Source organism: Ceratotherium simum, chromosome 16 (genome assembly GCF_057802395.1).
Source record: "Ceratotherium simum simum isolate JZ-2026a chromosome 16, ASM5780239v1, whole genome shotgun sequence".
Taxonomy (NCBI): domain Eukaryota; kingdom Metazoa; phylum Chordata; class Mammalia; order Perissodactyla; family Rhinocerotidae; genus Ceratotherium; species Ceratotherium simum.
Window position 1 is genome coordinate 24998095 of NC_141915.1, and position 12626 is coordinate 25010720.

General features: G+C 49.6%; 1 protein-coding gene across 6 annotated transcripts in view; it reads left to right on the forward strand.

Annotated features, from left to right (window-relative positions):
- The first annotated feature begins 1056 nt into the window (after positions 1–1056).
- Positions 1057–12626, forward strand: part of HNF1B (HNF1 homeobox B) — a 51478-nt gene continuing 39908 nt past the window's right edge. For 3 of the 6 annotated variants that reach the window (XM_014790941.2, XM_004434842.3, XM_087440829.1), the window contains exons 1-3: positions 1057–1500; positions 6113–6312; positions 10974–11238. In XM_014790941.2, the coding sequence (XP_014646427.1) occupies positions 1157–1500; positions 6113–6312; positions 10974–11238 (809 nt within the window). In that variant the 5' untranslated portion in view covers positions 1057–1156. The remainder of the gene's footprint in view (positions 1501–6112; positions 6313–10973; positions 11239–12626) is intronic. The other 3 variants (XM_014790942.2, XM_004434843.3, XM_014790943.2) reach the window with 1 other exon arrangement.

Consider the following 12626-nt stretch of genomic DNA (forward strand, 5'->3'; position numbering starts at 1 on the left):
TGGAGCTGGGAATAAACCAGAGATCAGTGGGCCGGGAGGACAAGCGGCTCCAACTGTCCATCCAGCCGCAGGCCAAGCTTTGCTTTCACCGCTAGAAAGGGGGCCCCGCAATCCTAGTTTTGCCCCGAAAGCGGAGGCGCTTTGATACTCCGGGTTTAAACGCGAGCGTGGCCCAGGCGTCCAGCTCTCCCGCGGCTTGGCCAGGCTGGGTGCTGGTGCAGCTCGCTGCTGGGGGAGCTAACTTTGGCTACTCCCTCTGGCCATAAATTAGTCGGTGCCTCCTTCCAAGGGTTCTCGGGGCCTCCTTCCCGCTCGCCTACGCTCTCCAGGCCGGCAGTTCTGCAAACCCAAATCGCCAGACCGAGTTGGTGAGCGCAGAGCGGTAACCCAGGTAGAACTAAATGGGGTCTCTGCAATCCGCGTTCACCCCGCCGAACACCTCCCACTTCTCCCAGGTCTCTGCGTCCATTCCCAAGTGGTCAGTTTCTCCTCCGCGGGGCTGGCTCCCGGCCCACCACCTGCGTCGGTTAAGATGCCTCGGAGGGTCTCTACTCCCCGCATGCTCCTCCATCTCCTTCTCCCAAGAGCACCCCGACTTGCTCTAGCTCTCACCTGAACCCCCGAAGCGCAGTGTCTTCTTCTCGGCAGACTAAAGGCGGACCCGCAGCCTGTGGAAAAGCCCCTGCACCTTCCACGCTAGGCTGCAAGCTTACTTGCTTAACAAGTCCAAGGGTCAGCTAAAGTTTGGCTGATACACAGAACCAGGACAAGAAGGGCCTCAGCCCCCCAGCCTGAGTACAATGGACCCTGGCAAGCCCCGCTCCCGGCCCGGGTCTCCAGCTCTCCTCGTCTGCCCCTCTTACTCTCCCTCTCTCTCGGTTTTCCCCCTCCCCATCATCATTTGCATCTTGCCGAAAGCCGGGCCCTCCCCGCTAATTTGCATATCTTATATGGCCTAATGGTGGCGATCATGGCAAGTTAGAAGTTTTCTGACTCCTCTCGGAGGAGACTCCGGGACCCCGGAGAGTAACAGGTGTCTGGAGGCTGAAGGGTGGGGGGGGTTCCTGGACTTAGGGTTCGCTTGTGAAACTCCCCTCCACCCTCCTCTCTCACACCCACCCACCCCCTCACCCCCTTCTTTTTCTGTCCTTGGAAAATGGTGTCCAAGCTCACGTCGCTCCAGCAAGAACTCCTGAGCGCCCTGCTGAGCTCCGGGGTCACCAAGGAGGTGCTGGTCCAGGCCTTGGAGGAGTTGCTGCCATCCCCGAGTTTCGGGGTGAAACTGGAGACGCTGCCCCTGTCCCCTGGGAGCGGGGCCGAGCCAGACACCAAGCCGGTCTTCCATACTCTCACCAACGGCCACTCCAAGGGCCGCTTGTCCGGAGACGAGGGCTCCGAGGACGGGGACGACTATGACACCCCTCCCATCCTCAAGGAGCTGCAGGCGCTCAATACCGAGGAGGCGGCGGAGCAGCGGGCGGAGGTGGACCGAATGCTCAGGTAGGCGCCCATCGAGGTGGGGAGTACACACCCGAGCCCCTTGAGCCCCTGGCCTTGTGCCTGAGCGACACTGCGCCAGACGACTCTCGCCAAGCCTGTTTCCCACCAGAGAAGTCCCCCGGGGGGCGCTCCGCTTCTCTCCCAACACCTGGACCCCTCCCAATCCCTCAACCGGACGGCCCGGAGCCCTGAGGCTTCCTCTCCCCCTGCCCAGGCCAGAGCCTGAAACCCGAAGGGCCCTGTCGGCCGGGCTGGGGCTCGGCCTGGGAGAACCCGAGCGGCGGAGCCCTTTGCCGCGAGGTTTGCCCACGCGACTGAAGGTGCGCGTGGGTGCTGTGAAACAGCGGTGATTTCCCAGGAGCAGAGGCTCAGGCCCGCACAAGCCGCAGGCCACGCATTTCTCCCGGGCACCGTCTCTCTCTAGTCGGGGAAGCCGCAGGCCAGCCTCGGGCACCAGCGTCCTGCCGTTCTTTGCAGAGGGACAGGCGGCCCCTGGGGCCGGAATCTAGGGGGCGAGTTCTCTGGTGGGCACTCCCATCCGCAGCGCCCATGCAAGGCCCCAGGGTTATCCGGAATCCCCAAAGCCGGCTGAGATTTGCAAAAGGAAATATTTGCATGTTGTAAGGTCAGGGCGGACCCGCAAGGGGCAAAAGAAACCACATATCTAAGCAAGTCAGGGGCAAACGACCCCAGTTCGCGGCGGATTTGGTCGCAATCTAGCCGCCGACACCCCGGCGTCCCCGGGGAATTCAGGCAGGTTGGCCGGCTGTCTATCTATCGGTCCGGGATCGTTTGCTGGGCCTCTCCGACCGGCCTAGGGCTTTGACAGCTGGTTACTAATTATCCAAGGAGCCCAGCGGTTCCCTTAGACCGCACGTCGCTCCCTGCCACTCCGCTTTAGGACCGAGTCCCTCGCGTGGCCTCGGACACTTGAGCACCGCGGTTTCAAGGCAGGGCCAGGGCCGAAGTCGCGCCCGGGACTCGGGCAGTCTCGGTCGCACGCCCGCAGCGGCAGTTTGGGATGGGATATGACCTTGTATTTGAATTTGCTATTTGGGGACCCGGTGGTTTTCTCTCTAGCAAAGACAATCGGGGACTTCTAGATTTTTCCCCCCCAAAGTATTTTTGCTACAATACGTAGGTTTGGGGTTCTTCCCCCGCGGTTTCCCCGCGTGGCGGCGGTTTCTCCCCCTCCGGGGTTAGGGCACAGGAAGGTGAGGGGTCGGAAGAGGAGAGGCTGGGGCGCAGGGAGGCCCGGAGTTTGACCAGGGCCTGGCAGACTAACCGAGCTCCCGCCGCCGGCCACTGGGAGCCCGCGAGGCCTAGGCCCATCCTCTTGGCTGCAGGCGCCCGCTTTCTAGCGGGGCTCCGGGAGGATCTGAGAAGCCCGAGGCGACCTAGGGCGCCCCTCCGCACCCAGCCCCGCGCGGAGCTGGACGCAGCAGAGATGTAACATAAACTGCAGCACGTGGAGTTAGGGTGTTATTAATTTATTTCTATAAATCATCAACAGAAAGATACACAAAGAGTCGTGATTAGGTTGAAAAGAGAGGCGGGTTATTCATTGGTGAAGTTGTAAACGCGGCTTAGAGGGGGAAGGAAATCAAAACGCGGACGCGGGACTGCCCGGCGCTCCCTGCGCACTCGCACTGCGCTGCGGGGCGCTCCCAGCTAAGCCCCCCGCGCCGCCCCGAGCCCTGGCGCCCGACCCGGGCTGCCGGAGCGCCCGAGCCGCCGACACCCGCAGGCCCGGCCGGCGCAGAGCCAGGCGCGGCCCAGGGTCCCGGACCTCAGCCCTCTTCCCTCTGCAAAGCCCCGGCTCCAGCGGGGCGGGGAGGGAGGCTCGGGGGCCCGAGACCCTCGTTGGGGTGGGCACGCAGGACAGACCCAGAGGTTTTTCTCTCTTGCCCAAGCGGGTGCTGCCTTCCCTCCCCCACCTTCGGGAGCGGTCGGACTTTATTAAAGTAATTTTTCAAGAAATTGCTAGCGGTTCCCAGGTCACTGCACAGTCGGCTCCTGAGCGCCAGACACTCCCACCGCCTTTTTTGCCCACCCTGTTCCCCCCGAAAGCGGAAAGAAAAGAACAAGAAGAGGCACTTTGGGGAGCGCCTGGACGCGCTTTATACCTCCTAGAAGAGGAAGGCCAGAGAGGAAGATCGGGGCCTTCGCGCTCTCTCCCCGGGCTCCGGCCCAGGGTGAGAGCCGCCTCGCCCGGCGGCCTCTAGGCTGGCGCGCCGGTGGCCTCTGGAAAGTTGGCGGCTTCGTAGAAGCCGGAGTGGCGGCTTCTTAGCGAACGCGTGGCGACCTGTGCTGGGGTCCAGGGCTTTTCTGCTCGTGGGCAGCGAAGTCATTGTTCGAAAAGGAGCGTGCTGGGCGAAAGATGCGGGCGCCGCGGCCGCGCGTTTGACACCTGCGCTCCGAGCACAATGGCCGGGCGCGCTTCTCTGGATCGGTGTGTTTATCGGGTTGGGAACCCCCAAGCATGAGCTGTATTTTCAATAAAAAACCATAACCAGCTCTCCGGGCTCTTCCCGGCGAATACATGTGAATTCTGTGGTCGGAGAGCTATAAAGGTATAACTACGCCATCTTACCCCTAACTCTAGTCCTTTAATGCGGGCTTAAAGGTTTGCTATAATTATAGAGGTTTTCTTGGGCTTTTTTTTTTTTTTAAACCTTCCCAATTGTTAAGCTAATTCACTCTTTCCACGGAACCATTCGCGCTAAGAACATTACACTATTTCGCTAGGTTTCTTAGACACACAAAATGAACACAGGTAAAGAAATTTAAAACAAAAACAGTCAAAGAATCTGTTAAAGCAATATTAACCTTTAAAATCCAAATACTTTTTCTAACTTTAGAAGTGATTGTTCGTATGTGTCGAAAGTTTTTCCACCCTAAAAGTGTCTGTGGAAATATTCGCCAGTAGTAAGTGTTTAAATGATCTCTGATATTTACACGGGTGTATCCAAAATGTTACATTATTTTTCTCTTACTCAAGATGAATTCTCCATATTTGAAACTGTAACGCATTTTCTCATTTTTTGTTGTTACTTCAATATGTTGTATTACCTTTATAAAGACCTGAGAAATTCGTTAACATATATAATTAATCTTAAAAGGTTACATTTCTCAAAAACATCTCTATCAAAGCCTGTGTTCTCACGAATTTAATGTCAAAGACTTGCTAAAATATTTAACAATTATTTAAATGCTTACAAAATATCTCAGTTTAATTACTAGATTTTTTAATTCATTAAACAAAATTAATTTTATTTGGCATATTAGAGACACCATTTGGAAATAAATTGGTTATTTCATTTGCAACACTGTATCTGTTTTGGCCACAGCTTTACACAGTTTTTTATTGTTTCATCTGAAACTAATTTTTCCCTTCATTTTTTTCATGTTCTCTCAGACTAATATATACAACAGCATACAGCAAAAGGATGCTTTTTTTAAAGTTAAATATGTAGCTACGTTAAATAAATAGTATATGGGGATGTATTGCTTCTTTAATACTTTTATTCTGTACTGTGCATTATTTTTTTAATTTCTTGTTTTAAACGATATCTTCCGTTTTTAAGTCACCAATTCAACAAGCAAGAAAAGATATTGACAAAGTTGAAAACATTTTCAATGAATAAAATTCAAAGGCAGTAGTACATTGTTCTAAAGAAACTTTTTGCACACCTGTGTTTAGGAGAAATGAAAAGTATAACCATATTCTTACTTCAAACTTGAAATTTATGAGAAACATTGCCTTCCAGATACTCTTACCCTATCAGAGGAGAAATGTAAGAATACAGCAAAACAAGGCATCTGGGATCTTTACTATCTTATCCAGAAATTGAAATTACTCATCCCCATCAGGTTTATTTGGGAGGCGGGGCTGTGGAGAATTTTTTTTTTTTTTTTTAACTTTAGGTGTCTCACCTCAGCGGACTGATTCTTCAGTCCCAGGGAGGAACTTTCCTTGCATTTTTAAAAACTCGTTTCATTGTATTTCTTGAAACTTTTCTAAAACTCTGAAAACTATTTAACATTTGGCTAAGAAGTCCTCCTTTCTTCTCAGGAGGTAGACACAAAAGTTTTACACCTATCTTATAAGACAAAAAACTGAGACACCCATTCAGAAGGAAAATAATGTGGGAGAGGTCTAGGTGAATGAAACTACCTGCCACCTCCTATCATTGTAGGATCAGCCAGCCCAGCCCCAAGTGAAAGGCATCTCCACTTTCCAGTGGGCCTCCTGCCTTTTAACATTCCAAGAAAATAAAGGAAAGCAAAATAAAACAAGAACTTTTCTTTCTGCTTAAGAAGAGAGAGAGCTGGTAGTGCTTTCTCATTCCTGAAGACAGGAAGTCATCTTCATCTTTGCCCTCCTAATCTCAGAAGACAGGGATGGAGCGTACTATATAGGAGCTTTCATTTTCCCTATTGTCTAGCTTCTATAATGGTTCTCACATCTCTCCAAGGATGTAGCTTGGACAAGTGGCGATATAGGTGAAGATCAGAGTTCTGCAGAGAGTTTAGGTAAAACCCCTAGAAAGAGAGTATTTCTCCCCAGACATCTTCCATCAGCTTCCTAACTATCTGCTTATCTATCTAGTGAGGACCCTTGGAGGGCTGCCAAAATGATCAAGGGCTACATGCAGCAACACAACATCCCCCAGAGGGAGGTGGTCGATGTCACGGGTCTGAACCAGTCGCACCTCTCCCAGCATCTCAACAAGGGCACACCTATGAAGACCCAGAAGCGCGCCGCCCTGTACACCTGGTACGTCCGAAAGCAACGGGAGATCCTCCGACGTAAGTGCTTTAATCCCGCCTCTGCCTCAACCTGGAGTGACCTTTGCCCTAACTCTGACCCCTGTGGGGTGCCTCAGTCTCCCCTTCATCAAGAAGGCCTGTGTAGCACTTGGTGACTATAAGGAAGCTGGCAGGTGGATTTGGCCTTCATAGTTGCTGTACAATGGATTGGCTTATGTCATTTTCTTCTCCCACAGTCCCTTACTACCCAGCCAGTTGCTTTGACAAGTCCTTCAGTGTGTGCAATGTATCTTGAATTTTTTTGGTCCCTGCTCCCAACATCTTTCTCTTTGAAACCAAGTAGGTAACAGTAGAATATCGTCCCCAAAGTAAGCCAAGCTGCTCCCCTTGATACATGACCACAGATCAGAGTTTCCAAGAAAGACATTTCATAGCAGTCAATAATATTGATCACTTTACTGTTATTTTCCTCCCCTCTGAAAAGCGTATGAAAAATTGAAGGTGTTTGTATATATAGATATAGTCCGAATCTGACGCTGTTATTTGGGAAGATGGGGAGTAAAACTGAATTCTGAAGCAATTAAAGGTGCTTCCTTACATTTATGAAAATTGGTCGAGTTTGGGGACCTCAGCTGGTGAGCCTGTCTAATGAAGAAGCTGCTTCTGGCTAAGGCAGGACACAGGGAAAGTGTCTGCCTGTGGAACTCTGACCAGTCAGTTCTCCTCACTCCCATTCCCATCCCCAAATTTCCTTTCTGTCCCAAGATTTCTTCCACTCAATAATACTGAGAGATTTTTGTTTTGAAGTCTAGGGAAGTTTGAACTGCATTTGACTGACAAGAGTATGAATAACATACTGTTTTGATTTTAGGAAAGTGTACTTTTACATTATACTTTAATTATTTCAGTCTAGCCCTTTTCCTAGGAAAATTTTATATGAGTTTTCACTCTCCCCACACACTGTCCTCTGTGCCATGGGCTTCTCTGTCCTCGTCAAGATATTAGTTTCCACCACTTTCTGGGTGGGGTTTTTTCCCTCTCACTGGATGGCCACTTTTTAAAATCACTCTTGTTTTCTGTCATACACTGCTCCAAATGTTTCAGTATTTATTGTCTCAATGTCCATGGGCTGGAAAGGCCTTCATGGTGGAAGGAAAGGTTTCAAGCATTCATCTCATGTTGTGGTTGTCTGGTCTTTTGTTGGAAGCTTTAAAGGATAGATTAGAAGCAGCAAGTGAGAGCCCTTGGCTGTGCAGGGGTGGAAGCCCTTTATAAAGGGTTGATCCATCATCCATGGTGACTAGGTCTATAAGAATTTGTGTTTCTGACGTGAAGCAACTCTCTGTAATTCCTGGAAAGTCCAGGAAAATTCCCAGGAGCCACAGTCCCCAAAGGCCAGAGAACCCTTAGGATCTGCCCGCACTCCAAGCCAAGCGTCATGTGGCATCTCCAGCTTGAGCTGTCTCTCTGTGTTCAATGGGAGTTCCCTCAGAAAGGAGAAGGAGGCAGGGAAAGCCAACTGGAAGCTTCTAAAGAGACAGAAGTCCTAGAAAGTTTCTCACGATGCTTGAGAAGGGACATTTTACAAAAGCTTATGACAGTTTCTGCAAAGGATTTTTTATTGTTGCTGTTATTGTTATTATGGTTTGAAAGTCACATGAGACAAAGCTTAAGAAACATTCCTTCATTCTGTAAACACTACATAAGCACCTAATAGGAGTCAAGCACTGTGCTGGGCTGCGGGATATACGGGTCCTTTTCTCCAGGGACTTACAATTTAATGACAAAGATAAGATGTTTGAATAAATAATGACAGCTGCTTTCTAAGGGCTATTATAAAGGTATACACAAGGGGCAGCAGAGCAATTGCTAAATTGCCTGGAGGCATCACAGAGGGCTTCCTAGAGGAGGTGACATTTGAATCAAGTCTTGAAGGATGAATACAAGATACAAAATCATGGGATAAAAATAAGGAAGTGAGATAAATAGAAGGCTGCAAGTGAGTGGAGTGGGTGGAAGGAGAAAGAGGGGGGACAATTTTAAAAAGATATCACATGATTACACATTTTCTTGAAAAACTAAAAATAATAGATGGTAATATTCATGGCCCCATCTACACGCATAAAATCTCCTTGTCCAAGCTGGCTCCTGAGCCTATAAAGAGGCTACTGAAGCCAACTTCTCCAAGTTAATTTTTATGAGCAATGAACATTTTCTGTCTCCCACCCCCTCATTAAGCTGGAAGGAAGTGGAGGAGAGTTGGTGGTGGCTGGAGGACATGTGAGAGCCTAATTCTTCAAAATTTGAGAGAGGCTAAGGCCAAGGCCCTGAAGTGGATGTTTCTGAACACGAGCAGGCAAGTCAGCCTGGCTGATACTGGCGTGTGCTGGTTCTGGACACCGGGCAGCCAACAGACGGAGGTAGCCCCCCAAACTATGGGCGGCTGTGAGTGTGCCTCACAACCACCACACACAAAACTTCGGGAGCCCGTTTTGTTACCTCCACCTAAGTCCGAGTTGAAGGTTTTGTGGACATATCGGGTGGAGTTTTGTTTCTAGCAGGAGGTGACGCACAGGCTGCTGCTTAGGTGCCTTAGCATCTACAGGCTGGATTCACATTCTGGCTCCTGCCCCAAGTCCATGCAACCTTGGGCAAGTCACTTAACCAGTCTGAACCTCAGTTTCTTCATCTATGAAATGGGGATAACAATATTTCTCACATGGACAGGTTGTGAGAATTAGATGGAGGGATACATTGAGAGGACTTTGTACAATACCTCACCGTAGAAATGTTTTAATACACGTTAACTGTTATTACATCTGTTCACAACAAATGAAGACCCTCAAATAGATCCTGGGTCCTTGGGATTATCCACACTGGCTTTGGCTATTATTTATTATGACTCACATGACCACAGGGAGGAGAGAAGACACTGAGACAGACCCCACTGAACAGGGAACTTCTTTCTCCCCCTCTGAATATCCCGAAAATAACTCACTTAGATTGCTCCTGTGAAGAACAAATAATACAGGAGGCATGAAAGACATAGGAATTTGGGTCATCATCATCATCATCCTGACTAGGGGTAGATGTTCTAAAAGACTAGTTAGTGCCCCTTGGGTTTTCACCCAGTCCCATTCCACAGGTGGGAAAGCTGAGAGATCAGGGAATTAAGTAACTTGACTGGGACCCTACATTATCCCATTGAGTCTGTGCCTTCCTGCCAGTAAATTGGGCAGAGACTCTCTCAGGTATCTAAAGGAATTGTTGAGAACCAGTGAAAACAGAGCCCTCGTGGCCTGAGAATCATCCAAAGTGAATGGGTCCCAAATCAAAGGCCCCGGTGACCCATTCAAGCCATGCACTGGGGAGACTGCTCGTTGACTTGGCCAATCAGCAACTGGTTAGACAAAGCCCAACACCGCCTGCAGCTGAGGTCCTAAGTCCAGGCTGGTCAGGGGCCCACTGCTCCTTGTGACGGACCAAAATGGAAATGGACGCCTAGACCAGAAGTAAATTCCCCATTGCTGGAGGTGTATAGACTGGAAGACCTCGTGGTAGGGTGTTGTAGAGGGGATTCAGACATTAAATAGTGGCCTGACTTTGAACCTTGGGATTCAGTTGTCTCTGAGACCTGCAGGAGTGATTCCAGGAACCAAGAAAGAAAAACATCAAGGTCCAGGGCATGGGGACCAGGAGCTGGGAAATGAATCTGTTGTGTGTCCTTGCTCAGCAGGGTGCTTGGCCTCTATGCTTATTCATCTGTAAAATGGAACTAATCACCCTCATGAACCCTGCTTCACGCAGATGTGAGAAGGAGAACAACAAAGCTCTCTTCCACAAGTAAACATCAAATCTCATTTAAACATATAGGCTCGGGCATCACCACTGGGCGAGCTGCCATCTTTCTGTCATGCATTCAACGAAAGTGTATTAAGGATCACGTTGTGCCTGGGCCCTGGGAATTGGACAGACGGGGGCATCAGTCCATCTACAGTTATCTTTCTCCAACGGCTAAAATGCCCTTCCTAGAAAGGGCCGGTATTTGCCGTCCTCTGCATTTGCTATCTTTCAAATGTGTGGGCAGTTTTGTAAGACCTTTCCCTCTTGGGCTATTTCCCTCATAAATGGACCCCTGGACACACACTCACACCCCCACTGTCTTTGAAATTACCTGAGATCTAAAGAGCTTCTCTTTCCAATACAAAGCTCCAGTTATATCTACTTCAAAGCAGTAATCAGAAGGGTGTGCGTTGGGGGTTTTTCTAAGAGCATAAGATTATAATGTGGATACCTAGGATGGATCTACATATATGGGTGGGGAGAGCTATTTTCATTCTCTGAATATTTCGTCTAAGTACAAACTGTACCTTCGAGCATTTTCCCCCTGGACCTGAGACTGAGTTGAGCTCATCCCCCGGACATCAAAATACAAGAGTTCAGGAGTCAGAGTGTTGCTTCATGTCTGAGGGCCAGTGAGCTAATGAAAAAAAATAATAAATTGCCCTTAAAACAATGGTTGGCTACGTTTAAGCTCCTTCAAAGAAAGGAAAGGCCTCCCTTCACACTTCCACATGCAGTAATGGCAGATCACAAAGCTTAGGGGAGAGGAATAAAGGTATTTTTGTCTGTCTATCTGTCTGTCTGTCTGCCGAGTGAAGGCTACAGACCCTATCAAATCTACTCCTTTCTCTTTTCAGAATTCAACCAGACAGTCCAGAGTTCTGGAAATATGACAGACAAAAGCAGTCAGGATCAGCTGCTATTTCTCTTTCCAGAGTTCAGTCAACAGAGCCAGGGGCCTGGGCAGTCCGATGATGCCTGCTCTGAGCCCACCAACAAGAAGATGCGTCGTAACCGGTTCAAATGGGGGCCCGCGTCCCAGCAAATCTTGTACCAGGCCTACGACCGGCAAAAGAACCCCAGCAAGGAAGAGAGGGAGGCCTTAGTGGAGGAGTGCAACAGGTAACACCACCAGAAGCTCACTCGAGCAGGAGGGCAAGCACATGGACCCAGGATCCATCCCCTCGGTCCTGGGAGATTGAGACACTGGTTATCCAGATAAGTGTGGCTAAATCAGGGTTTCCCAATGTGTGTTCCACAGAACCCAAATTTCAAGTCACTAATAAATAAGTTTGAGAAAGATCCTATGCATACTTCCTCTTAGGGAGTCATGACAAACATTAATATATGAAAGGCTCTGAGAAGTCCTACAGTCAAGAACCTCACTTAGCTTTTCGAATTGTTTGTTAACCATGGAGTCGTTTTTCTGGGGAATACTTAATAACACTCCCATGAACTATTATTCCAGGGAAGACACTCTGGAGAGTTCTGGCCTAAAATATGATGCCAGTGGAGTGAGAACCGTGTGTTTGACCTCCATATAAAACTATCCCTTCGCCACACACTGGCTGTGGCCTCAACCAGTTGTACACCCGTTGGTCCAAAAGGAAACTTGGCAGGAGAGCAAAAATTGGTCGGATCTGTTCAGTCCACTCTGCCCACACTGATTAGAGTTCTTTTTGTATCTTAACACTCTGGGTAATTCTGCAGAAAACTATTAGAAATCCTTGAGATCTCTTTTTGCTTCATTCCTGCCCCATCCTCCCTGACTCCAACATTGACTTTCTAAAAAAATCTGCTCCTTACTCTGGCCAAGACCTGTGGGCTCTCTCTTTGTCTCTGGGATGGGATGGCTCTGGCAGTGGAAGGACACGGCCAGGGAGGTCAGGCCAGGAAGGGTGGAGGCAAAATGATCAGCCTATACATGTCACAGAGTCCCCAGTCTGTGCTCTGTCCCCCTGCTAACGAGAAGCTCCCCGGCATCCAGCAGTGTCTAAGAATCTCTCTCACACCTGGAATTGGGGTTTCATCAGCAATGATCAAACTACAGACCAGCCATCTCCACGTGTCCCCCTTTTCCCTTACCCAGCTTGCCCTTTGGAGGGGATTCCTGCCAAGCGAATAGAGGATCTGGCTTCCCTGGTACCCTTTCGGGGTGTCCAAACCCTAGAATACTAGAAGTCTTTTCGGAGTGCTTTGAAGGGACTCAGACAGAGCCAGCAAAGGACTTTGCCTTTCGTAGGGTGGGCAGAATAGCAAGATGAGGAGGTGTCAGGAGGCCCAGTCTGGACCTTGCCCCTGGAGTTGCCTGCCCTTGGCTGGCTGACTTCTCCTTGGGGGCCACACCGGAGGCCTGGGGCAGCACAGCTTGCTCTGTACCTGTGTTCGGCCCCACTCCAGCCATCATCATCAGAGAACTCGATGGGCTGGAATTTTCTCAGGACAGCCTCTTTCCTAGGCTCCCACTCTGTCCTCAGCATCTCCACACTCCTAACAAGACCACTGTGATG